Below are 26401 nucleotides of genomic sequence, written 5' to 3'. Positions count from 1 at the left end.
TGTGTACAGCTCTCGGGAATAGACTAGCCAGAGTTGTTATGATGAGTGATGATAATGCTGGCAGGGAGATTACATCTCCCGTTCCGGGGCTTGAGCCGATTTCTAACTATCAGAGACCAGATTATCCCACGTCTGCGGCTGCGTCACCTGCCTCTGGTACTGGCTGCTGTTGGGGACGAGACACTGGATCAGATGCAACTTGGCTCTGATCTGCTCTGGCGGTTCCTAAGTTCCATACGTTCTGATAAGAAGGGCAGCGGAGAACCCTGTGAATGAGTCACCCTCAAGGCACTCAAGGGGCAGACCCGCAGGTTTCCTTGGCACGCCCGGCTCTGCCTAAACTGCAGGACAACAGGGCATCAGTCTGGAGGGATGTGGAGCTAACTGCAGGGCTCTGCTGGGACCAGCTTTGCTTCTTCAGTGGTTGTTTTACCACCTATGCCAGGGTTTCCCATTCTGCCTGAGGGGGATCAGTTCTAACGTGCTCCAGCTATTAACCCACCAAGCAGGTGTGCGCTAAGCAAGGCTGCTATTTTTAGCCAGACCCAGTGAATCAAGGCTGGGATATATTTATCCTGGGGGTTGGGTGCATATGTGTGTGTCTCTCCTAGGGCTGGGATTTGCTGAATACTTTCCACTGTGAAGGACTGGAGGATAAAAATACCCCCCCACCCCCCCCCGGGGGCTGGCTGGGTGAATGAGGCTTTACATGCACTTGTTACCTGCATTTCTCTGCTAGGTTCATGTAAATACAGGGGCAAAAGTTTGTAGCTGCTTGTTTTGGAAATTCGTTAAGGATGCAGAGCGAGCCGGGCTCCTCAGAAGGTGGCAGGGACAATCTCCCCCCCCCCCCCTCACATGGCGAGGGAGCTGTCTTCGTTAAAGGGGGCGCAAGGACTGAATTTCAGCTGTTGCCCAGGGGATGGGGCATCTGCTCTTTCTGGGGGGCGAGGAGGGGGAAATTTGGAGCTAGTCCCCTAATAATCTTCCATCTAGCACTGATCAGATGGCAGCTGGAATCCCGTGTTCCTCAGTGCCAGGAAGATGTTGCAAAGGTCAAGGGAATTCAGAAAGCAACTAAAAGATGCCGAAGAGATGAAGGCAGAATCAAATGATCCTGTGTGGCCTGGCCAGATGGTGACTGCAAGGGGCATGAGATAACCCTGGGAGCTGCAGGGGCAGAGCAGGGCTAGCTTGGTCTAAGGGACAGGCTGCTGGGGATTCCCCCGAGCCATCAGTTCCCCAAGAAGTCAGTCTGACACCAGTCTCCCCACTCTGGTCCATGGGTGGCGGGTGAACCCCTGCTTTAGGGAGGCTAGCCCCTGGCCCCGCCCCTTCCACCTGAGCCTGCCCCCTGGAACCCTGAGGCCCTGCCCCCATGGCTGGAGGAGCCCCGAGCCTCCCTCCCTGCAGCCGGAGGAGCCCCATGGCCGGAGGAGCCCCAGCCGGCCCACACCAACCGGCCCGAGTACCCGGCCACCAGCTGGAGCAGAACCCCTGCCAGCTTCAGGGGAGAGGGGGAGCGAGGGTGGGCGGAGGGTGGGCAGGGCCACAGGCCTGGGTTAGGGAGTCTTAGCCTCCCCGGCCTACGATACCCACCGCCCATGCTCGGGTCCCTGGATCTGGCATACAGCAATGCTACGCTGAGTTGATCAGACTCAGTGTATGGTGAGTACAGGCTACCCCACGCAGCCAGAGTTACACAGCAAACCTCTTCCTTCATATGCACGTGCACATCACATTGCATCTGCTGTACACTGCATCCCACGTGTCGGGATTGGCGCGGTCCCTTGTAGGGACCAGACCCAGGGCAGCATGCTCTGTTCCCGCGCGGGCTGTGCACGCCTTACTCTGTGCCTCATCTCACATGCCAAGCTTATGTGATCCCGTGTAAGGGGGTCCGTGGGTGTCCCCCTTTATCTTAGCTCATACAGACGTTCCGCTTCCATTGACCTCCCTCGTTCGGTCTCCCAAGAAATGAGGCCGTGCCGTGTCCCATTACTCACGTCAGCCCAGGCCTACAGGTAGCCGGCTGTGATGGGACATTGGAAAAAAGGAAAATATGATAGTAATATTCACCATCACTCAGAACTCTCCCCACAGGCCTGGACAGAGCCTTGGAGATCAGACAGCAGGGAACAAGGGTTAGAGCAGCCGGGATCCATCCCCCCACCCCCAAAATGATTTATGGATAATTATTAGCACCCCCAGCAAATGGAGGGGAGGCTGGGGCTCGGGTCTGTGCTTTGCTGTGGACTCTGAACATTGGGTCTGTTCATATAGAGACTATCAAGCCAATGGATTGTCTCACCGGGAATTACCCCAGTGTCAGGGGAAGTCCCCGGTGTTGCGCAGAAAAGGTTCTAAGCTGTCCTCCTCCAGCAGCTCCCAGTCCAGGGATGGGGCCAGGGATGAGAGAGGGTGGAGGAAATGAAGGGTGGGTCTGTGCTGCTTCTGTTCTGGGCTGCAGCTTGGCCCTGCTGCACCTATGGGAGGCCGTCACAAGTTAGAGCAGCTCCTGGCCCTGGCCCTTGACCCCTGCAGCAGGCCAGAATTCAGGAGGGGCAAAGCTCACCCATGTAGCTGAGCTGATGGGGTCAAGATTCTGGGCTGGGAAGGAAGAACCCTGCCCCCCTGCCCCAGGAAGGAGAGTGAGATGGGACCTTTGGGGCTGCAGGACTGAGAGAAGAGGGAGCATTTGTTAGCAAGGAAGCCCTGGACTTAGTAGGTGTCTGGGGCTAATGGGCAGGCACCTGCTTCCTGGAGAGGTGACAAAGCTGAGGAGAGGACTGTGTGTGTGTGTGATTGTGAGTGAGTGTGTGTGCGTGTGCGAACGCAGTGGGCGTGAGGTTAAGGATGCGCCTCGGGACCCCCAGCGCTCACCCCCGTCCTCCACACCCCATTCGAGTGTCATTCCCTTTGCCGGTGGCGTGATCGGGTGAGAACTATGCCCGGAATCCAGAGAGCTGGGTAGGTATTTAAAGTGCATAAATAAATACGGCAGCTGGTTCGTCAAGGAGCAGCGGCCCCCCCAGAGAGCTTAGCAGCCCGTGCCCTGCGCTGGCCCCCCGAGGGGCGCAGCAGAGTATGTGGGCAGACCCAGCAAAGAACAATTCCCCGCAAAGTGGAGGTGCTCTAACCAGTGGGCATCGCTGCCTGCAATGCTGTTGGAGAAACGACTAACGTCTTTGCTGCTGCTGCTTCCCCACCTGGGCGGCTCGCGTCTCTCAGCGTTCCCCTCCCATCCATGGCACGTCAGGCGGGCCCGGTACCGGCAGCGCAGCAGGCGTCACCTCCCTGGGTATGCCTGGGCCGTCCAGCGGCATGGCCCGTGTCTCGTGCACCGTGTGCAGCCAGCCGCATGGCCAGTGTCTCGTGCACCGTGTGCGGCCAGCGGCATGGCCAGTGTCTCCTGCATGGCTCGCGGCCAGCGGCATGGCCAGTGTCTCGTGCACCGTGTGCAGCCAGCGGCACGGCCAGTGTCTCCTGCACGGCTCGCGGTCAGCGGCATGGCCCGTGTCTCGTGCAGCCAGCGGCATGGCCAGTGTCTCGTGCACGGCTCGCAGCCAGCCGCATGGCCAGTGTCTCATGCACGGCTCGTGGCCAGCGGCATGGCCCGTGTCTCGTGCACCGTGTGCAGCCAGCCGCATGGCCAGTGTCTCGTGCACGGCTCGTGGCCAGTGGCATGGCCAGTGTCTCGTGCACCGTGTGCAGCCAGCCGCATGGCCAGTGTCTCGTGCATGGCTCGCGGTCAGCGGCATGGCCCGTGTCTCGTGCACCGTGTGCAGCCAGCCGCATGGCCAGTGTCTCATGCACGGCTCGTGGCCAGCGGCATGGCCCGTGTCTCGTGCACCGTGTGCAGCCAGCCGCATGGCCAGTGTCTCGTGCACGGCTCGTGGCCAGTGGCATGGCCAGTGTCTCGTGCACCGTGTGCAGCCAGCCGCATGGCCAGTGTCTCGTGCATGGCTCGCGGTCAGCGGCATGGCCCGTGTCTCATGCACCGTGTGCGGCCAGTGGCATGGCCAGTGTCTCCTGCACGGCTCGCAGCCAGCGGCATGGCCAGTGTCTCGTGCACCGTGTGCAGCCAGCCGCATGGCCAGTGTCTCATGCACGGCTCGTGGCCAGCTGCATGGCCAGTGTCTCGTGCAGCCAGCGGCATGGCCAGTGTCTCGTGCACGGCTCGCGGCCAGCGGCATGGCCCGTGTCTCGTGCACCGTGTGCAGCCAGCCGCATGGCCAGTGTCTCCTGCACGGCTCGTGGCCAGCGGCATGGCCCGTGTCTCGTGCACCGTGTGCAGCCAGCCGCATGGCCAGTGTCTCATGCACAGCTCGTGGCCAGCGGCATGGCCCGTGTCTCGTGCACTGTGTGCAGCCAGCCGCATGGCCAGTGTCTTGTGCATGGCTCGCGGCCAGCGGCATGGCCAGTGTCTCGTGCACAGCTCATGGTCAGCGGCATGGCCAGTGTCACATGTACGGCTCGTGGCCAGCCGCATGGCCAGCGTCTCATGCACGGCTCATGGCCAGCGGCATGGCCCGTGTCTCGTGCACCGTGTGCAGCCAGCAGCATGGCCAGTGTCACATGCACGGCGTGCGGCCAGCGGCATGGCCAGTGTCTTATGCACCATGTGCAGCCTCATGGCCAGTGTCTCGCGCACGGCGTGCGGCCAGCGGCATGGCCAGTGTCTCGTGCACGGCTCGCGGCCAGCGGCCTGGCCAGTGTCTCGTGCACGGCATGCGGCCAGTGGCATGGCCAGTGTCTCGTGCACGGCTTGCAGCCAGCGGCATGGCCAGTGTCTCCTGCACGGCTCGCGGCCAGTGGCATGGCCAGTGTCTCCTGCACGGCTTGCGGCCAGCGGCATGGCCAGTGTCTCGTGCACCGTGTGCGGCCAGCGGCATGGCCAGTGTCTCCTGCATGGCTCGCGGCCAGCGGCATGGCCAGTGTCTCGTGCACCGTGTGCGGCCAGCGGCATGGCCAGTGTCTCCTGCACGGCTCGCGGCCAGCGGCATGGCCAGTGTCTCGTGCACCGTGTGCGGCCAGCGGCATGGCCAGTGTCTCCTGCACGGCTCGCGGTCAGCGGCATGGCCCGTGTCTCGTGCAGCCAGCGGCATGGCCAGTGTCTCGTGCACGGCTCGCAGCCAGCCGCATGGCCAGTGTCTCCTGCACGGCTCGTGGCCAGCGGCATGGCCCGTGTCTCGTGCACTGTGTGCAGCCAGCCGCATGGCCAGTGTCTTGTGCATGGCTCGTGGCCAGCGGCATGGCCAGTGTCACATGTACGGCTCGTGGCCAGCCGCATGGCCAGTGTCTCGTGCACAGCTCGTGGCCAGCGGCATGGCCAGTGTCACATGTACGGCTCGTGGCCAGCCGCATGGCCAGTGTCTCATGCACGGCTCATGGCCAGCGGCATGGCCCGTGTCTCGTGCACCGTGTGCAGCCAGCAGCATGGCCAGTATCACATGCACGGCGTGCGGCCAACAGCGTGGCCAGTGTCTTATGCACCATGTGCAGCCTCATGGCCAGTGTCTCGCGCACGGCGTGCGGCCAGCGGCATGGCCAGTGTCTTGTGCACGGCTCGCGGCCAGCGGCCTGGCCAGTGTCTCATGCACGGCTCGCGGCCAGCGGCCTGGCCAGTGTCTCGTGCACGGCTCGTGGCCAGCGGCATGGCCAGTGTCTCCTCTCTAGCTGTGGCTGGGCACTTCCAGCAGCAGGGTAGGGGAATGCTGCCTGGACATCCCAGGGAGGCTCTGAACAGAGCAGGTGCATTCTGGTGAGTGGGTATAAATGGCAACAGAGTAGCCTGATGCAAAAGGGGTAGGTAAGTTTGGGGCTCCTGCAGAGTTCAGCAAATGAAGGAAGGAGATGCCCTGCCGCAAAGCTGCCTACGAAGGGGGAATGGAGGGGCTGGTGCCAGGCCAGGGAGGAGGGGACACTGCCTGGAAGTGCTTTGGCTGCAGACTGCCCAGGGCTGGAGGCTGCAATAGGCCCGAACCGTGCTGCTTCCGCTGCAGATTTGCTCCACCCTGCTGGGGCTGCGGGGGACGTGAGATGTCAGCTGTTTGCCCCTGCTGGGGAAAGCCTGTTCCACGCAGCCCCCCCTCCCCGGGAGACGGAAGGGGGAAATCTCCGAAATCACCCTGGTCGGTTTCGTCCTGAAAGGTGGGGAATATGGTGTCCGCTATCCGCGGGTCTGTCCCTGGGCTGGCTCGCGAGGGTCCCTCCCCCAGCCCTGCCATCCCTTGCATCTGGCTCCGTTTCCATCCCCCCAGGACGGTTTTTGGGGGGGGCGTCACTGGGTTTCTTTGCCCGCAGGAGCGATCGCTTATCTGGGCGCCATCCCCAGGGGTCCGGGTTCCACCTTCGCATCTCGCCGGCGGGCGCTGGGCTCGGCTGTGCAGAACCCGCCCCTGGGCAGACATGAACGAGGTCCTGGCCTGGCTGTGTAGGTGCAATGCTGAGTCTGCCGGGGAGGGAGCCGGGGGGCCGGCTGCAGGCACCAGGGCTCCAAGAATGCTGGGCTGGGACCCCCTGCATACTGTGTTACCCACACCAGGGCCCTCAGACAAGGGAGATGAACTGACTCTAAGCTCTCCAGGGAACGGGCAGCCCCAGTGATGTTGGTGGGCCCCCTAGGGTGGTGCTGGAGGGGGACCATTGTGTCCGTTCTGGGGGCAGCTGTGCATTCGCTCTGCTCCTCGCTCAGCCCCTGCCCCCAGGCGGCCTGGCTGGCAGGTGCTTGAGGCCCGGAAAACAGAGCCTGGCTGCCGCGCCCATTCGTGCCCCTCCCCGGATCTTTGTGGTGCTGGCGAGATGAGCGGGGCTGTTCAGGGGTGATAGGCGGCCGTGGACAGGACTCAGCTGTGCAGAGAATGGGAGCTCATTGGAGCCCTGCTGGGGGCTGTTGATGAGGCTGGGAGACCCTCGCAAAGCTCCCGCCTGCCTCTGTGCCCAGTACAGGCACAGGGAGGCCGGGCAGTGCAAGGAAGGGTGGTTGACCTTTTGGAGGGGCAGGGTACAAAGGAGGGGCAAACTGAGTGGGTCGGGCCCTGCTCCTTGCAAACCCTGTGACCCCCTGTACTGTCGTTCTGGCCTCTCCAACTCTTCCCCTTCAGCTCCTATTTTTTTCACTAGGAGGGTGGTGAAGCACTGGACTGGGTTCCCTAGGGAGGTGGTAGAATCTCCATCCTTTGAGGTTTTTAAGGTCAGGCTTGACCAAGCCCTGGCTGGGATGAGTTAGTTGGGGATTGGTCCTGCTTTGAGCAGGGGGTTGGACTAGATACCTCCTGAGGTCCCTTCCAACCCTGATATTCTATGATTCCCTGGGATCGCCATTAGGAGCGGAGAGCCAGCCCCGTAGGGGCTCTGACTTCACGCCCCGGCCCAAGGCCATGATCTGGGCCGGCCCAGCCCAAGGCAGGGAAATCCCCCAGCAAACCAGCCAGGAGAATTCTGCTTAGCACTTCTCTTCCTCCGGGCCCCTGCCCGACATGAGCGCTCCCCGTGTCCCAGGGGGGCTGGTGGGGCCTTGCCCACTTGGCTGGCGGGAAGGAACCAGAGGGGTGATGCTGTGGAGATGAGAGGGTGACTGGGAAGGTGCTGGGGGATGGAAGGGAGGATTCTTGGCCCGCTCTCGGCCGTCTCCCTTCCACTTTGCACCTCCCTCAGTCGCCCTGTGCCAAGGGAAAACATCCCTGGTTCACAGCGAAAGCTGGGCCTACGCCGCCACCTGCTGGGCAATCCCCGTCATGCTGCCCCCAGTACCAAGCTGCCTTGGCCCCAGCGGTGACCGTGTATTTGATACAAGGCAGCGTCTGATAGTCAAAGCGCCATCAGAAACAGCCCTCCTGAGTGCAGCCACCTCCCCAGAGGTGCTGCAGTGGAGGGCAGCGGGGACCTGTAAGGCAGTGGTGTAGCTGCAACGGGGCAAGTGGTGCAGGCATACCAGGGCCCACGAGGTTACAGGGGCCCTATCACCTGGAGCAATGCTGCGGCATGTCTCCTGGCCCGTGGGGTCACGACGCCACTCGCTCTCATTTGGCTCCATCGCACCTCTGTCTTGATGGAAGGGGGGGGATGGCGGGTCAAACCTGACCAGCGGCGCGACCCTGGCAGCATCTCTCAGATTTGGCTTGTGTTGTGTGAGCGTGGGGCGGGTGATGGGAGCAAGCGGAGCTGCTGAGTAGCTGGGATTGGGAAGAGTCCCTATAGGCAGGGAGGCGAACGGCACGCTGAGCGGGAGGGCGGGGAGCGGAGGCAGTGCTGGTGACTGGCCAGGAAGGTCCCAGGCCTGTGGGCAAGTTGCTAGTGGGCTATGGAGTGAGTGGAGCATACTGGGGGGGCTGCAGGCTGAGGGGTTGGGGATGGTGGGGTAGGCCAGGGGACCATGATGTCGAGAGTAAGCAACATTTTAGATTTCAGAATCAGGAAGGGGGCCCATAGCCTAGTCTTGCACCAGGGCCCTCTGAGGCATGTTACGCCACTACTGTAAGGAAGGGAACCAGCAGCTCAGCTCAGAGCCTTCCTGTGATTAACAGGAGCCAGGAGATCTGGGTTGTATTTCCAGCTCATTGCGTGAGCAGGATCACAGCTCTGTGCCTCAGTTTCCCCATCTGTAAAATGAGGATAATGCTAGTGACCTGCCTCCCAGGGGCACCTGCCTCCCACTGAGCTCCTTAATGTCTGTAAAGCCCTTTGAGACCCTGCAATGGCAGGTGCTAGACAGGTGCAAAGCATGCGTCTAAGAAACGGGGTGTCCCTGACTTCCTTCGCCCAGCCTCCTCCCAAATGAGTCCTGCTGAAGAAATACATCAAGGCTGGCAGAGTCCAAACCTCCACCAGGATCTCTTTCTTCTTTTACTTTGGCTGTACCGCCATGCAAGGATCATATCTACCAAGGGGGTTTAGGTGCCTGAGGAGCCCAATTCATGTGCTGCAGATTTTCCCCACATGTGCCAAGGGCTCTGTGGCACAATGGATAGTGCATTGGACTTCTAGACTGATGACAGATGGAGTCATTCAAAGGTTGTGGGTTCAAGTCCCACCAGAGCTGTTTTACCCCTCACAATGAATGTGCTGAAACCAAAGGATATTCCACTCATTGGCACCAAGACTGGTTTGATGAAAACAACAAGGCAATCCTAGCATTAATTCAAGAGAAAAGAAAGGCCTCCTGTATCTGGCAGAATGATTCCTCTAGCCAAGGAAAACATAAGGCCTGTCACTTGCTCAAAGCCGAAGCTACGTGACATCAGAAACAATCGGGAGCTCTCTCTATCTTCAAAAACAGTTCGGGGAGGAACTGGTCATTGTTCATTCCTGCCTAGGCCACTGGTCAGAGGTGAGTGAAGCTGTTACCATCTGAGGGTTGGTCAGTGGCCCCCGTGCCATGGATTAGCACATCAAGTCCAGCTCCCGGCAGACTCCACACACAGAAATTACAGCGGCACTAATTGTCCGGCTGCTGATCAGTCTCTGCAGACAGGCCGGTGACCGGATTTTCCCCATTTCCCTTGGGAGATGATCAGATTGGAACAGTAGACAGACAAATCCATTGCGCCTGGCAGGAACACTCCCTGCTCGCCAGCCTCAACCTCCCTTTGCTCAGTTTTACACCTTGTTAATTTCCAACATGCCCACGGAATGTTTTGCAATTGACTTTGACGGAGCAGGAGCGAGCCTTAAATCTCAGCTCACCCCATTTGAGGGTCCCAGCCGGATCCCCAGGCTCTGGGGCTGGAATCCTGCAAAGCAGCTCCAGGCTGCCTGCTTGGAGGATACTGGCCAGTGGAATCAAGAGCCGCCTTCTGAAATTTAGGTAATTACTGCAAACTTTGAGAACAAACCAGCAGGCCACTGGCTGGTTCAGGGCCTTGGCAATGGGCTGCAGACCCTCTTGTCTCTCGATGACCCATTCAAACCAAGCTGGTACTAACCTAAAACCTTTTCATCTGGTGACCATTTGGCTGCCTCTATGCAACGTAGGGTTGCCAACAGAACACCCTAGCCCTGCCCCTTCCCTGAGGCCATCCCCTGCCCTGCTCCTTCCCGAGGCCCTACCCCCTGCTCACTACATTTCCCCCTCCCTCAGTGACTTGCTCTCCCCCACCCTCACTCACTTTCACTGGGCTAGGGCCAGGGGGTTGTGGTGCAGGAGGGCTCTAACTGGGGGTGTGGGCTCCGGCGTGGGGCCAGGGGTTGCGGTGCTGGAAGGGGCTGTGGCCTGGGGCAGGGGGTTGGGGTGCGGGAGTGGGTGAGGGTGAGGGCTCCAGCTAAGGGTTGGGGCAGAGGAGTTCAGGGTGTGGGAAGGGGCTCTGGGCTGGGGCAGAGGGTTGGGGTGCAGGGTGGGTAAGGGCTCCATCTGGGGGTGCTGGCTCTGGAGTGGAGATGGGGATGAGGGATATGGGGTGCAGGAGGGGGCTTTGGGTTGGGGAGGTGCTCAGGGCTGGGGGTTGTGGCACAGGCTTATCTCCAGTGGCTCCCTGTCAGCAGAGGGGTTACTAAGGCAGGCTTCCCACCTGTCCTGGCTCTGCACTGTGCCCCAGAAGCAGACAGAGGTCCAGCTCCTAGGCAGAGGTGCAGCAGGAGGCTCCACTCACTGCTCTTGCCCGCTGACACCACCCCCACAACTCCCATTGGCCGTGGTTCCTTGCCAATGGGAGTGCGGAGCTGGTGCTCAGGGTGGGGGCAGCACGTGGAGCCCCATGGGCCCCCTGTCCCCCGCCAAGGAGCTGGACTTGCTGGCCGCTTCCGGGGCGCAGCACGGAGCCACGACAGTTTGGGACTAGCCTGCCTTAGCTCCGCAGCACCGCGAACTGGACTTTTAACGTCCCAGTTGGCTGCGCTTTTCCAACCAGGTGTTCCAGTCGAAAACTGAACACCTGGTCACCCTAATGAAATGAGGCCTGGATCCCTGCCCAGTTCACAGGCCTCTGTAGCAGACAGACCATTCCACAAGGCACCAATCTGTCCCTTTGCTGGCAGGAGTGGGTGGGTGAGATTCTGTGGCCTGCATTGTGCAGGAGGTCAGACTAGATGATCATAATGGTTCCTTCTGATCTTAATGTCTATGAGTTGCAGCAAAGCGGCCAAGAAGTGAATGGGAGACGCTGGCCTATGTGGGAAGCTCACCCTGCTGCCGCCCATGCTGCATGAGCAGAGGCCCAGATCCTCGAAGGTATTAAGTTGCCTAACTCCCACTGGAGGCAAAGGATCTGGGTCAGAGTGCAAAGGGCCATCGACAGTGTCTTAATGTCTCCAGAGTCAGCAAGCAGCAATGCAATGAAGGGTTAAAGAGCCTGGTCCAAAGAAGGGGTGGAAATCAGCTGGCTTTAATACACAACGAGGATGACACATGGACCTGCCTAAGTCCACCCTTCTTGCCACAGCTGCCTGTAGAACAAATGCATCCAGGTGTATGAGGCTCAGAACCAGCACCAGAGCCAGGCAGCCATGTTCACAGGATCTGCCTGGCCACCAGGGCTGACCCATGCTTGGCAGGAGAAAGAAGAGGAACTAAAAAGCCAGGCTGAATGTTACTTCAAGGAACTCTGGTTACAAGTCCCCTAGTGTCTCAACTCTTGTGACCCAACTTACACACAGGCTGCTTCCTCAAATCTCTTTGAACTGTCCACGTCATGCCACTGGCTGACATTGCTGGAAGGGCCCCATTACAGGCAGTTACACAGCCCCTGAGGGGTGTGCAGTACTTTGCAGGAAAACATAGGGAACCAGGGCTGAATCTCCTCTTTCGTTGGTGTAAATCAGGAGTGACACCCTGGTTGGCTACACACGAATGGGGTGCTGCCAACCTCAAATGTTAAAAAGGCCTCCCCAAAATCAGAAGATTGGCTTAAAAATCACAAGAGTTATAAAAATAACAAATGCCTGGTTCTTTTTATTTGCCTGCTGGTGTCTGAGCCATTGGGGGGAAGGGGGAAGGATAGTTTTAAGCTTTCCTCGGCAACCACAAAGGCTAGAAACTTACTAGTTTAAAATGAAAGCTGTGATTTCGCAGGCGATCCCCTGACTCCAGAAGCTGGGGCTTTCCAAAATCTGCGGAGGTACATAGATTTTTACAGCGCTTGGACAAGTCAGCTGTTAAACAGTAAGAGAGTCTCCAACTTGGCTATAGTGGCCCTCCCGTGAAGATCCCCAAATATCCCTCCAGCCCCCCCAAATGTTGCAAATATCTCCAAAACCCTCCCAAAGTCACATAAGCCGCCATATAACGTTGCAAGACCTGGCACCCTGGGTAGTCTGGTGTCAGTGACCCCAGGATCAGCCCCCCCAGGCTGCTCAGCTGCAGGATCAGTCCCTAATTCTGGCCGCCCCAGCCCGCACCTCTCCCTTGCATTTGCCTATAGTGTCATGGCCGACGCTGGAACGCTCGGGCCTGAATGACGGTGACGCTAGTTGTATAGACTGCGCATGTGCGTGCTGTTCCACTCTCGAATATGGCACCTGGTGCGACCGTAGCAACAGTCCCCTCTTCGTGTGCCAGCTCAAAGCCTCCGGGTGGTAACGTGCACCCGGCGCCGCCAGGGTCCCCCCTGCTGGGTGCGGAGGGAGCGGCCGGCGCCCATCTTCCGATCCCTCCCATTGGTTGACGGAGCCAGCCGCGGGCGGGGGGGCCGGTGCTGATTGGAAGCGGCTGTAGCAGCTGCTGGTCCGCTAGCCAATCCGCTCCCGCCAGCTGATGGGGGGGTGTCGCGCGGGGCAGGCACGTGTGGGAGGGCAGCTGCCGGGCCGGGCAGCCAGAGCTCGGCTCCGCGCTGGGGCGCCCCTGGGCTCCCTCCCTGGGCCTCTGCAGCCCCCGGCATGGCTGAGGAGACGCCCCTCACCGTGGTGACCTGCACGGCCCCTGTCAACATCGCTGTCGTCAAGTACTGTGAGTATCCCCCGCCCCCCTGCCCCCTCTCCCGGGCACGCCCCCCCCCCGGGCCTGGCCCGCCCCGGTCCCCGGGCAGCGCCCCAGAGGGGGGCGGTGGGGGGCGCGTATCCCCCAGGAAGGCCCTGGGGTCGGCCTGAGCGAGCAAACGCCTGTGTCTGTTAGACTGTGTAACCTCCTCGGGGCAGGGGCTGCGCCGTCCAGCGGGCGGGCCCCCCCCCCCCCGGCCCCTCCAGATGGCGCCTTTCATCAAGGGCAGCGGAGCGGGTCTGGGCCGGGAGAAGAGCCCTGTCAAAGCCTATCTCATTGAGTCTGGCAGTCTTGGAGGAGCTGAAAGTTACCAAACCCTGTGACCCCGGTGAAGTCCCTTTCAGACTCTGTCTAACCGGACTGGAACATAGAGCACTGCGGGACGGGGGCATAGCTAGGGGAAAGGCTCTCGCCATCACTGGGGCAAAGGTCTCTGTGGGGGCTCTTGGCACCCTGTTCTGCCCCATGTCCCCTGCAGGGCGGGCCATCAGGCCTGTCTTTAATGGGGCTGACTTTGGCTTGTTCTCTGTTCCTGAGTTTGCAGATTTTGCCCTCCTTGATTGTCTCAGGCTCTGCATCAGAAGCACCTCCAGCTGTCGTGGCAGCACACGCTGTAGGATTTAATAAATTAAAACAGAGGCCATGGTATCTAACCAGGACTGGGTGAGGCAAGCAGAATGAATTCTGTAGCCTGATCGCGTCAGACCTGTTTCTTGTAGCCAGTTCGCTGTGGACTGATGAGGATTATTTGGAAGTGACTTGGGTCTCTCTCTTTTATTGCATTACTGGGCTCCTCTGATGGGTCTCCACGTGCCTGAGAGCAACTGCTGAGGCAGGAACCTGAGTGATTAACTGTCTGATGAGAACCCCAGCCCCGTACTAATGACTGGGGACTCTCCATGCTGATTTTGCCATCTAATCTCTTCCAGGGGGGAAGCGAGATGAAGAGCTGATTTTACCCATCAATTCCTCTCTGAGCGTCACCCTGCACCAGGATCAGGTTGGTATGAACTTGTAATAAAAGCCCAGGAAAGATGCTTCTCGGGAGTGACTCGGAGCTGAGGCTGCTAGAGAAGAGAGATTGTTAGCGGTTGGACTGGAGCAGAGAGGGGGGTTTCATTTGAGAGTGAAACAACAGCACCCACTCTTCTTCTGGGAACAATCAGGCAAATGTTCAAGGAAACAGGTGGTAACTTTCTTCCCAAAGGGCTTGGAAATGATGGGCCACTGTGGGAGAAACATCTGCCTAAAGTGTGGTTTGCTATAAACCCCACTGTCAGCGTGTCATAGAAATCTTTCCTCTCTCTACTTTCTATGTTATCATCATTCCAGTGCATTCCCCAAGGACCAGTACATGATTGTCCCCTGTGGCTCCTGTCCCTTCCCTTGGGAGAATATTACACAGCCTCCTGGGTCACAGCGTTGGGACTTATTTCCCTGATATTTAGCCAAAATTTCCCCCTTTCTTATTTTAATCTCATTTGGCCCAGTCTATCCCTTGGTGTAATCATTAACTCCCGGAAATTCAATGGAGTTCCCTTTTGCCCTTCATTTGTAGATCCCTGTGCACTGTGATCTGTCCCTCTGCAGTGTTTGAACTGGCACGTGTGCTTGCAGACATGTATCAGCCACGTATTAGCTCAGCGCTTCCCCGCAGGGTGAGGTGGGTGCAGCCTGGTGAAAAGGTGGGGGCTTGGGATCCGAAGGGATCTCTGGTTGGCCCGTGGCCTGTGCTGAAATGCTGCCTCGTCTCGGGTGACTTGTTGCCCCTCAGCCCCAAAGAGACACCTAGTTTAAACTGCACTTCTAGGGCCTTGGGAAGGTCATGCCCAGTCTGGCTCTCAGAAAGGTGAGAGGTGCCAGCCTGTTGGCGATGTCTCTTCCCATTTTAGAAGTGCTCACATTGGAGGGAGTATTGCCTGGTGGCAGGAACACCTGGGTTCTCTTCCCACATCTGCCACTGGCTTGCTGTGTGTGGCCTTGGGCCAGTCACTTACCAACTCTGCCTCGTTTTCCCCATGTGTAAAGTGGGAGATGATAGTATTTACCTACCAGCGGGGGTTATGCAGCTGTGAGTTCACTGGTAAGTGGTGGTATAAACAGAAACCTTTTATTATTATCCTAGCAAAATGTGCAAGCCGCTGCCCCCTGGGAACAAGGGGTTGGGGGCACTTAGCTTTCGCTCTGCGTACACTTGCGGTTAGAGAGGAGCCGCTCTGTAAAACAAAGTAAACTTTGCACAGAAGCTGTTCACACATTCAGCAAAGCCGGGTAGCAGCCTCTGAATGGAGGGGGAGGGGGTGACCAGTGGGCAGGGTGCTGGGCTGGGAGTTGGAAGACCATGGTTCTAGTCCCACCTCTGCCACTGACCTCTGCTGACCTTGGGCAAGTCTCTTCCCTCTTCCACCTGTGTCAGCTCTTCAGAGGATTGTGTCACTCTGCCTGTGTACAGCACCTAGCACAATGGGGGCCTTTGGGTGCTACCGTGATAGAGAGCAATCGTGATACATTAGAATAATTTTGGGCTTTTGTTCTTCCTCGTCATAAATAGAACTTGATCCACGGCCCCCTCTGAGATGGGGATGGGGGCTTCGTGTGGCCCCGTGGGTGGTACACAGTGGCCACTGCCACGGGGCGGGGCTCAGCACCAATCCCTGGAGCTAAATCTAACCACGTGCTTGCACGTCGCTGGAACGCCCCTGCCTAGCCCTGGCTGCAGCTCAGCGCACTCTGATCTCTCCCTCCCAGCTTAAAACCACCACCACGGCCGCCATCAGCAGAGACTTCAAAGAGGACCGGCTCTGGCTGAACGGGGAAGAGGCCAACGTGGGGCACCCGCGGCTGCAGTCCTGCCTGCGGGAGAGTGAGTATCCTGGCTGGGGGCAGGGCAGGCACAGCCAGGTGGGCTGGTGGTGAGCAGCTGGAATTGCCAAGGGGCAGGCCCCAGTTTGAGCCCCCAGCTTTCCCTGCAGTCGAGGTCTGTCTCAGTCCCTTGGGTTGCCCATATACTTCCAACTTGCTGGGAGCATGATCCCCGCTGGGCGCGCTCCGTACCTCCCCACAAGGCCATATGCAAGCTGCAGGTGGGACTGCTGGGGTCCATTCCCAGCCATGCCAGTGGTTCCCCACGTGACCCTGCACAGGTCGCCGCCCTGCTCTGTGCCTCAGTTTCCCTCTCTGTAAAACCTCCCCCCTGTTCTTTGGGGTTTGAAGGGCTGTATTTAAAGCTTGTGAAGTGCTTTGAGACCCTTGCAGATTGCGGGGTGGAGGCTGCTTCTCTGGGACGTACCCCGCTCCTTAAAAGTCCCTTGTGCTACCCCAGTGCAAGCCCTCTCCTGCCCTGCCCAGAACCCATCCAGGAGAGCGAGGAGGGGCAGGCAGATACCTCTGTGGCTGGCACCATGGCCCTGCTGCTGCTGCCTTGCTCATTGTCTTCTCTCCAGCACCCAAATGGGGAGGGGGTGTTAGGTGCTAACCATGGACCTGCTGCCCCCAGTCCAGACCCCGTGGAACCCACTGGGGCAGGTCAGATGCCTCTGGACATCTAAGCCCCGCTCTGCTCTGTCCTGCAGTGCGCCGCCTGGCCAGGAAGCGCAGGGGCGGCAGTGCTGGGGCCGCGGCCCCCCTCAGCCTGTCCTACAAAGTGCACGTTGCCTCGGTGAACAACTTTCCCACGGCGGCCGGCCTGGCGTCTTCAGCAGCGGGGTATGCCTGCCTGGGTGAGTGCATGGGTGTGAGCCCTGCCCCAGCTCCTGCCCCCCCACTCTTTGCCCCCACACCCTGCCCTCGGCTCTCGGGAGGGGGGAGGGGGTGGTGTGCATGCTCCTGGCTCTTGAGAGAGGGTGCCGGGCTGTCCCTTCCCCCCCCCCCCACACTGTCCCCGGCTCTCCAGGGAGTGGAGGGTGGGCTTTCCATGTCTCTCTCTCCTCTCGCCCCCCTCCCCTCCCAAATGCCCCTGCACTGGGCTGCTGTGCTGTCCCCTTCCTCCCCCGTGGCTGGGCCGTGCTGTAGTGAGGTTCGGGGAGAAGCCTGGGGGGGGCTGTCTGGGGACGAGCGACCCTAGGATCGGCCCAGGGGGGCTGGATGCTGGTGGAGGAGGATCCAGCTGGCCAGAGCCCTGGGGCCAGGCCCCATGGGTGGGGAGCGAGTCCCCCAGCCGCGCTGACCTCACCCCGTCTCCTGTCCCAGTGCACACCCTGGCCCGGCTGTATGGCGTGGAGGGCGAGCTCTCCGACGTCGCCCGCCAGGGATCGGGCAGCGCCTGCAGGAGCATGCTTGGGGGCTTCGTGCAGTGGCTGATGGGGGAGCGGCCCGACGGCAAGGACAGCGTTGCCCAGCAGGTGGCGCCAGAGACACACTGGCCGGAGCTCAGAGTGCTCATCCTGGTGGTGAGTGAGAACCGGGGGGCGACCCAGCGGGTCTGGTACCCCTAGGTCACAGCATCCATCCAGCCTGAGGGTGGGGCAGGAAAAGCATTATGGGATGGTGAAGAGAGAGTGAGACCTAGGGCTGGTTCTGCCCTGGGAGCTAGGACTCCTGGGTTCTGTTCCCAGCTCTGGAAGGGAAGTGTGTGCTAGTGGTTAGAGCAGGGACCTTGGCATCAGGACTCTTCGGTTCTGTGCCAGCCTCTCCCGCATACTAGATCTTGGGCAGTCACTCCCACTCCCTGTGGCTCACTTCCCATGCAGTCCCGGGCCTGCCTCCCAAAGGGGCTGGAGGTTCATCTGCGGGGGTATGTTCCAGATGGGATTCTGGCTAGTAGGGCTCTTACAGACAGTCGCTCTCCGAGACTGAGAACCTATCGACCCAGACCTGTGCTCTGGGGTTTGCTGCGTCCTCACTTGGGAGGGAGAGCAGTGTCTGTTCCTGGTGTGCTGGGGCACGTGGAGTCAGAGTGGTCCTGAGGGTTTAGGGGTGAGATGCTCCCAAGAATGTCCCAGTTGGGGTGGGGTAGCTGACTGGCCCCAGGTGGTGAGATCTGTTCCCCAAGCATCTGGGGGCAGCTGTACCTTCCTCTGGGTGGGGAGAGCCCTTGGGGATGTTGATGCAAAGAGCTTTCTTCCTCTCCCCCCCCGCAGGTAAGCGCTGAGAAGAAACCGGTGGGCAGCACGGCTGGGATGCAGACAAGCGTGGACACCAGCCGCTTGCTGAAGGTTTGAGGCTGGAGCCCTGTTCTCAGCTGTGTGGGGGCAGGTGTTTCTCTTGCTCACGTTTGATCTAGCTGTCCCTGCAATGCTGCTGGGGCGGACGGGGGCGCTGGCGTTTGGAATAACCCCCAAATCACTCACTCAAATCCCATAGCAAAGGGGGCCTGATGCTAACTTCCCACTTCCCCTGTGCTCCAGCACCTGCCCCTGGAGCCCTGCTGGGGGGCGTGTTTGACTCCTGACCCCAGAGACTGGAAATGTGGAATTTGGTGGAATCCAAACTCTCCTGCTTCAGGGCCTGAGCTGACCTCTAGCTAATGGTGGCCGGGAACGGGCAGGTTATTCCGTCCATGCTGTCTGCAGGGCTGCTGGGCCTGATGCCGTGCTCCCTTGCAAAATCTGCTGGACCTCTGAGTGCATTTGGTGGTGTTTTTCCAACTCCTTCCAGCACAACGGATCCATGTCAGTGTTACTCGGGCTCTGGTCACTAGAGTGACTGAGCGCCTTTGAATGCACTCGGGGAACCAGCTCATTGCTTGCAGGCTGTAACGCAGTGCGGCTGGAGACACCGAGGCCCTTTAGCTCCGAGTCTCTTCCTGCGGGGGCTTCTGGATCTGAGGGTATTGCCTGCGCGTTGGGGAGGTTTTACTCGGGGGTAAGCAGGCTCTACCCAAGTGGCCATGGGCCGAGTTTTCAGCCAGCTGCTGCAACATCCCTGACTGTGTTAACAACTCAGCCAGCTGCCGCGTTGTGATGTGACTGAGGGCGTCTGGGGAGACCCTTCGTAGCTGAAGCACTAATTCTATCCAGAGGGTAGGAGGGAGATTTGGGAGCCCTCCTGCCTGACATCCCCTTCAAAACAGGACAAAACAGCCCTCCACAGCCAGTGGGGAGCAGCTGTGCACTGACTCCTGGTGGGGAGGGACTGTTATCAGTGGTTCACGGTCAGGCTGGAAGGGCATAAGGAGTGGGGTCCCACAGGGATCAGTTCTGGGTCTGGTTCTGTTCAATATCTTCATCAATGATTTAGAGAATGACATAGAGAGTACACTTATACAGTTTGCAAACGATACCAAGCTGGGGGGGTTGCAAGTGCTTTGGAGGATAGGATTAAAATTCAAAATGATCTGGACAAGCAGGAGAAATGGTTTGAAGTAAATCGGATGAAATTCAATAAGGACAAAGGCAAAGTACTCCACTTAGGAAGGAACAATCGGTTGCACACGTACAAAATGGGAAATGACGGCTTAGGAAGGAGTACTGCGGAAAGGGATCTGGGGGTCATAGTGGACCACAAGCTAAATATGAGTCAACAGTGTAACATTGTTGTGAAAAAATCAAACATCGTTCTGGGCTGTATTAGCAGGAATGTTGTAAGCAAGACACAAGAAGTAATTCTTCCGCTCTACTCCGCGCTGATTAAGCCTCAACTGGAGCTTTGTGTCCAGTTCTGGGTGCCACATTTCAGGAAGGATGTGGACAAATTGGAGAAAGTCCAGAGAAGAGCAACAAAAATGATTAAAGGTCTAGCAAATCTGAACTATGAAGGAAGATTGAAAAAATTGGGTTTGTTTAGTCTGAAGAAGAGACGACTGAGAGGGGACATAACAGTTTTCATGTATGTAAAAGGTTGTTACAAGGAGGAGGGGAAATATTGTTCTCTTTAACCTCTGAGGAAGCACAAGAAGCAGTGGGCTTAAATTGCAGCAAGAGCGGTTTAGGAAAAATTTCCTAACTGTCAGGGTGGTTAAGCGCTGGAATAAATTGCCTAGGGAGGTTGTGGAATCTCCATCATTGGGGATTTTTAAGAGCAGGCTGGACAAACACCGGTCAAGGATGGACTCTAGACAATACTTAGTCCTGCCATGAGTGCAAGGGACTGGACTAGATGTCCTCTTGAGGTCCCTTCCAGTTCTATGATTCTATGACTCCTCCAGCTCTCCTGGCTCTTTTCCCACCTTTGTAGGGGCATTGTTGGTGGGTAGGGCCTTGCTGGGAGCAGCCCCTCCCGATGGTTGTGTGGGGCCCAGGGTTAGAGATGGTGCAGTCCATCCCTCGTGCTGTGATGAGGTGCCCCCACTGGACGATGGTGCCAAGGAGATGGCACAGGTGCCCAAAGTAGTAATGAGACTTTGTGGGTCTCCCCATCCCAATGCAGTGGGGCCCCCCCCAGTGTAACTGTCCCTGTTGCCCCATTGCAGCATCGCGCAGAGGCGGTGGTGCCGGAGCGCATGGCCCAGATGATCCAGTTCATCCGGCAGCGAGACTTTGAGGGCTTTGGCCAGCTGACCATGAAGGACAGCAACCAGTTCCATGCCACCTGCCTGGACACCTTCCCTCCCATCTTCTACCTCAACGACATCTCCCGGCGCATCATCGCCCTGGCCCACCGATTCAACGCGCACCACGGCAAGACCAAGGTGGGCTCAGAGTGGGATACCTGGACTGGCATCGGGGTGCATAGCATGGCACTTCGGGCAGGGCCTCCTGGTTCAGAGCGGGGCTGTCCTTTTACCAAGGCGACAGGGGCCAGGGGAGCGAGTGTCAGAGCCGCGTGATCGGAGGGTAGTGTCTGTCCGCTCAGAACATGAGCCATTGGCCACCCCTTGCGATCTCCCGGGGCCGATCTGCTGTGCCGGGCACTACAGTCACTTACTGAGCACGTGTGCTCAGGCAGGTCCTAGGGAATCTTGGGATTTCCCCAGGAAGATTGTGGGAGTTGGGAGACTTTTACCACCTTCTCCCCTGGCACCCAAGAGGGCCCCCCCCCCCCCCCAACCATGTGCAATTGTCTACCATGCGCTGCAGCTTGGAGTAGCACTGGGAGCTCTGGGGTATGTGTCCAGGAGACGCCGCTTCCCACCTAACTGAGGGCAGCGCAGTCAGGGTGCCGGGGCGGGACAGCGAACCGGTGTAGGGCTGCACTGACTTGTAACCGCTACGCGGGAGGTAACTTCCTAGTGGAGCGATTTCCCCCATAGAGGGCTCCGGTGTGTGGCGAAAGGATCCTTGCTGCCCCAGACGACCTGCCCCTAGGAAACCAACTAAAATCGACCTCCCTGTGTGAGTGATCTATCCTTCCCGGCTTCTGCCACCCACCCTGCAGCACCTACCCCCCTTCCCCAGTGACTAACCTTCAGCAAATCTCCATCACACGCCCCTGACTGTTTGTGGGAAATGTGTGGGATCCCGCGGCCCCGATCCCTGGGGCGTGATGGAGTCGAGCAGTTGGTGGATGTGAGGACGAGGTGCAGTCGGCTTGCATGCTTCAGAGGCCCCACTGCTCTCTGCAGGGCTCAGGGAGGGATCCCCACCCCAGATGCAGCTGTCGGGGGATGAGGGGGTTGGTTCATTCTGCAGCACCGGGTGTTGCCCATGAATACTAGATCTCATGGACCGCTGGGCAGGATCTGTTTGCCCACCTGGCCGTGCTAGCATCGGCCCCATGGCGTGGCAGAGGAAGGGATGTGCATCTCATAGGGGGCAGATGAAACAGGAAGCAGCTGCTGCTCTTCTTGCTGCCTTCCTCGAGCAGGTGTTTCTCTCTGGTCAGCCCCATTCACCTGCCTCCTGAGCTCCCTGCTCTGGTGCCAGTGTGCTGCAGGGCACCGGAGCGTGGAGACGTGCCCTGGGCCAGCAAAGGCTGCGGCTGTGGGGCTGGGCGAGTGTTCGGGATGCCGGGCGCTGGAGCCCGCGGGCGACAGGCAGCCCTGCTCCGGGTGCTGTGCTGACCACGTCCGCTCTGTTGTAGGTGGCCTACACCTTTGACGCTGGCCCCAACGCCGTGGTCTTCACCCTGGCGGACACGGTGGATGAGTTTGTGGAAGTGGTGAAGTGCAGCTTCCCTCCTGAGTCTAATGGAGGCCAGTAAGTCCCAGCCACCCTGTTCAGCCAGCGCGGTGTGCTGGGGACTGGGGTAGCAGGGGCTGCAAGTCGGGACTGAGGGGCACCAGCAGAGGGGCGTAGGTCGGGGGAGGGAAATGCTGGTCAGGATTGAGGGGTATCGGTAGAGCTGAGGGCTCCCAGGGGAGGGGGCTGCAGGCTGGGATTGAGGGACATTGGCAGTGCTTGGGGTGGAGGTGCAGTGGGGCAGCAGGAGAAAGTTGGCAGCAGGGCTGTTCCCTCTGCCCGGCCCGTTTGATTCTGGTCCGTCCAGGGCTGCTCTCAGCCCTGGTGCCAGGGTCTGCTCCAGGCGAGCATTTCCCGGGGCCCAGGGCCTGCAGCGGCCAGAGGGTTTGAGGCTGTCAGGCAGCACTAGTGGGGTCTGCCCGCGACGGACTAAGGCGGGAGCTCTAGGAGCTAGGCCTGGGGGCCTGGAGAGGGCATTGGTGAGAAAGAGCCAGTCTGGAGCAGATGAGGGGCAGCCCGAGGTGACCCGGCGCAGGGGGGGATGACTGGGAGGGCAGCAACTCCTAGCCCCATTTGACCACCCGCCATCTCCCCTCTCTTGGGGTGTGCCCCACGTACCCCTGCCGATATCCCCTTTGTGCCCCTGCAGGTTCCTGAGGGGGCTGCCGGCCGGGCCCGCCTTGCTCTCGGAGGAGCTGCTCTCCACGGTGGTGCTGGAGCCTGTTCCTGGGGCGATCCGGTACATCCTCCTCACCAAGGTACGGCGTGGAGCTGGGCCCGAGGCAGGTGTGGGGTGCTGTTGCAGACCCGGGCCCATCCACACTGGGGAGCTCAAACATGGCTGGGCCCTGGGGTTGACTGTCTGCAGCGGCAGAAAGAAACCATGTTTGCGCAGCCTAGAGTGGGTAATGAGAGGGGCACAGGTCTGTTTGACTCCCCTCTGGGTCTCTGGCCACGCTCTGAACCCCAGAGTCTGAATTAGGGGCGGGGAGGGGGGCTTAAGTCCTCCCCCCCATCCCCATTGCAAAGGCCGTTTTTAAGCCTGGCCCTTTGTAAGGACAAGAGCCCTGTGCCATGGGGGAGCGCCCCGAGATTGTGGAGCCAGTTCCTTGGGTGGGTCTGAGCGCTGAGCGCTCATCGAGGCCTTGTCTACCCTGCCACTTTCTCGCTCAGGGGAGTGAAAAAACACCCCCCTGAGCGCTGCAAGTTTCAGTGCTGTGACGTGCCAGTGTAGACAGTGCCCCAGTGCTGGGAGCTGCGCCCCTTGAGGGGGTGGGTTTTTTACAGCGCGGGGAGAGCTCTCCCCCAGCGCTGGTGCAGCACTTTAACATTGCTAGTGAGGACAGACCCTGAGTTCTTTCCCGGCAGCTGGCCCCGCCCCATCCCAGCACCTGCTTCCTCTTTCTCTGTGACCCAGCGGTCCCCTAGCACGTCGGCCACGTGGAATCAGGGCCTGGAGGAGCCATGTGGCTCCCAGCCGTGGGTTTGGCCAGTGCTGGTGTGAGAGGAAAGCAGCGTGTGATGCAAGGTGTCCCCTGGCATCACAGGGTTAAATCCAACGTACCCACCAGAGTGCAGAGGGGAGACCTGGGGCAAGCATCCAGTTAAGAGCAGGATGGAGGAGGCATTGGATGGGGGGCAGGCTGCTGGTGAAGACTTAGTCATCCCAGATTGGACTGTGAGGTTCACAGATCTGCAATGGCAGGAGGCGGACCACCGGCCTGCCCACCTCTGGCATTGCAATGCTCAAAGGAGGCTTTCTTCAACCCCCCCCCCCCCCCCCGGCAGGGCACCCAGTCGGCTGTTTGGTGCTCTCTAAACCCTCTGCTGTGTACGTGTCTGGGTCTCTCGCCCGTAGCACCCAAGGGGTCCCAGCAGCCCTCTCCAGCTCCCCTCTGTAATGTGTGGCTTTGTTCTTCTTGTAGCCGGGGCCGGGGCCTCAGCCTCTGGACGATCCCAACCTCCATCTGCTGGGAGCAGATGGGCTTCCCCGCCTCAGTGCCTGAGCAGCCCCCTGCAGAGCAGCCGCCCGGCACCCTTCAGCCTCAGGGATACACGCTGAGCAAAGACACTTCCAGCCCGCGGGGAGTGGGGAATGTGGATGGTGGCGATGCTGTTTCAGTCGCTGGCTCTCAGGAGAGCTGAGAGGCGTTCGGGGAGTGGCCTTGGGGGATCGATCCCAGCAAAGCTTGGGGATTGCCAGTGAGGTACAGTCTGGGAGAAGGTTTTCACGTCCTGCTGCTCCCTCTTGGGGGATTTAATGCTGGGGAAGAGCGCTGCTGACCAAAGCCCCCTTGCAGAACACATGCCACCTGGCCAGTGGCAGGGCTAGTGTCCCCACACTGCCCAGCCAGGGTGCTTCTCCCCCCATGGGCCAGGGCCCCTCAGGAAAGGAGGGTCCCATCTCCAGGCCAATTCTGCCAGCAAAGGAGGGCAGTTGTGATGAGGCTGCTCGTCTGCTAGGAAAAGGATTGACTCCACAGCAAACCGCTTCCAGATGGGAACAGCTCCTGGTGCCAGCTGCCCTGGACTCCTTTCTGGTGGGGCCTGATCTGGACTGACCTAGAGATGAAGGGCTCACTCACCCATCCCCTTAGCCAGCTGGTGCCGCTCCCCGGCAGGCGTGGAGTTCCCTCCCCAGATCACCCCGTCCCACGCTACGCTAACTGGGAAGCTGGGTTTTAAAAATGGAGCAATCGGAGCAATCTTGAAATGTCCCTACTTCCTTGTTTTTGGTTTTAAGTGTAAATGTCCATGAATATCACTTTCTGAACCCAGGAGTGTGTCTGCTCAGTTTTTTACATTCTTCCCCCCTCTCCCCCCCCCCCGCTTTCCCTTCGACTTGTTAAGATCCAGCGGGAGACACCCAGAGGGATGGGGGAGAGGGTGTTGTCCAAGAAGAGGCTGGAAATGAAGCAGGTAGATTAAATTCCTACATTACATTAGCAGCCCTAACCAGTCCAGTCCCACCATGCATGTAGGCTCGTTTCTTTCCATTGTGATTCCACAGCTACTTTAGCAAATGTTTGGAATAAGAGCCCTGGTATCTGGGGCAAATTCTGGTTACTTTCTGGCTACCCTCCTATTCCCTTCTGCAGGTCCACTTGTAGGAGTTATTCTTCACTTCCCCTCTTAAAAACACACTCCCCCCCCCCACCCCCACATGCTGGTGTTGTGTGCTGCTCAGCAGCTGCAGTGTTCCACCCCGAGGCAGCTGCATTTCAGAGGTGGGTGAGTGATCACTAGTGCGGGGACAGCCACTGCAGCACTTGAACTGGAAGGCAGGTCCTATCCAACAGTTCGAGCAGCTTTATTGTTCAGAATCTTTTCCAAACGTCCCATAGCTCCTCCTCCCAGAGACCCTTCTGCTGTCTGGCAGAGCCCGCTTACTCATGAGGCATTTGGCTACAGGCGACCTGGTTGGTTGGTTTTCATTTTGTTTTTTAAAGCCCTTTGTCATAGTTCATTCCAGCACCTTGGTTGCTCTTCTCTGCTGTGCTTGAGACCTATTTGACCTTGATGAAATCCCCCCGTTTGGCGGAAGCTCTGCGGGGAGGGTTGCTATAGAAATAGGGTTGCTCATTCAGAAGTTCAGGGGGACTTGGGATGTCAATGGGGTAATGTTTGAGGGGGGTTGCGTCACCTCCTGGGTTAGAGTAAAAGTTGAAGGGACAGGCCCAGAAATGTGTGTAGACCAAGAGCTTTGCCTGATGCCTTTGTATGGGGGTATCTCGAAGGCCTGGGGCAGCGGCGATCTTGGTGGCCCGGGAGGAAAGTGGGTGATCTAAGAAGGGAGGAGACAGGAAATGTTTGCTGTAAATCAGGGGTTGAGGGATAAAACAAAGGGAGCATGGGGGTCAGATGGCCTTTGCCGGCTGGGGGGCAAGGAGGAACTGCCTTTGTCAGGTTCCTCACTGACTGACTGCAGCCGGGACCCCTTCAGCTGTGGCTTGCAGAGCCGAGGCTGGGCTCTGTAGCCAGAGGCTTGAGTGAAAGCATTTCAGGGTGGGCTCAAGGGTCCTGCCTGGTGCCTGACCCGCAGAGCAGGAGTAGGGTCTGGCCACGCAGCAGCCTTCCTCTCATTCCCCACCCGTCTGGAGAAGGGGAACAGGGCAGCAGTTGCCTCTGCTTGCCATGATTCCACAGCCTCTGTTAACTCCCCTGGGTTGCATGGCTCTCTTGCAAAGTGTATCGCAGCTGTCAGGGCCTGACTGAAGCGATTCTCCCCCAGCTGCTTTGGGTGAGCAGGGCTGGCCCTGCAGAGAACCCGAGTTCAGTCCCTGCTCTGCCATGCTTTGTGAGTGAGGGCAGGTCCCTTTGCCTCTCTGTGCCTCAGTTTCCCTAGCTTTAACCTCCTTAGGTCAAGTGCTGCAAGATCTCCTCATGAAAAGCTCCATAGGAGTGCGGTAGATAGCCCTGCATCCTTGTCCTTCTGCCAAGCTGTCCAGCCCTTAGGGTCACAGCTCCTAAGCTGCACCCAGTTTCTGATGAATGC

General features: G+C 59.1%; 1 protein-coding gene and 1 non-coding gene across 2 annotated transcripts; both read left to right on the top strand.

Annotated features, from left to right (window-relative positions):
* The first annotated feature begins 8950 nt into the window (after positions 1-8950).
* On the top strand, positions 8951-9043 carry TRNAR-UCU (transfer RNA arginine (anticodon UCU)). The gene is made up of 2 exons: positions 8951-8987; positions 9008-9043. It is a non-coding gene; the product is annotated as a tRNA-Arg (tRNA).
* Positions 9044-12701: 3658 nt separating this feature from the next.
* Positions 12702-24684, top strand: MVD (mevalonate diphosphate decarboxylase). The gene is made up of 10 exons (XM_077831338.1): positions 12702-12880; positions 13840-13910; positions 15659-15773; positions 16483-16629; positions 17099-17298; positions 17989-18063; positions 20259-20477; positions 21809-21924; positions 22556-22664; positions 23832-24684. Exons 1-10 carry the CDS (start codon positions 12811-12813, stop codon positions 23910-23912), a joined length of 1203 nt encoding a protein of 400 aa, XP_077687464.1. The 5' UTR covers positions 12702-12810; the 3' UTR covers positions 23913-24684.
* The last annotated feature ends 1717 nt before the right edge of the window (positions 24685-26401 follow it).

This window comes from Eretmochelys imbricata, chromosome 12 (genome assembly GCF_965152235.1).
Source record: "Eretmochelys imbricata isolate rEreImb1 chromosome 12, rEreImb1.hap1, whole genome shotgun sequence".
NCBI classification, from domain to species: Eukaryota; Metazoa; Chordata; order Testudines; family Cheloniidae; genus Eretmochelys; species Eretmochelys imbricata.
Note: the sequence above shows the minus strand (reverse complement) of the source record. Positions and strands in the feature narration are given on the sequence as shown.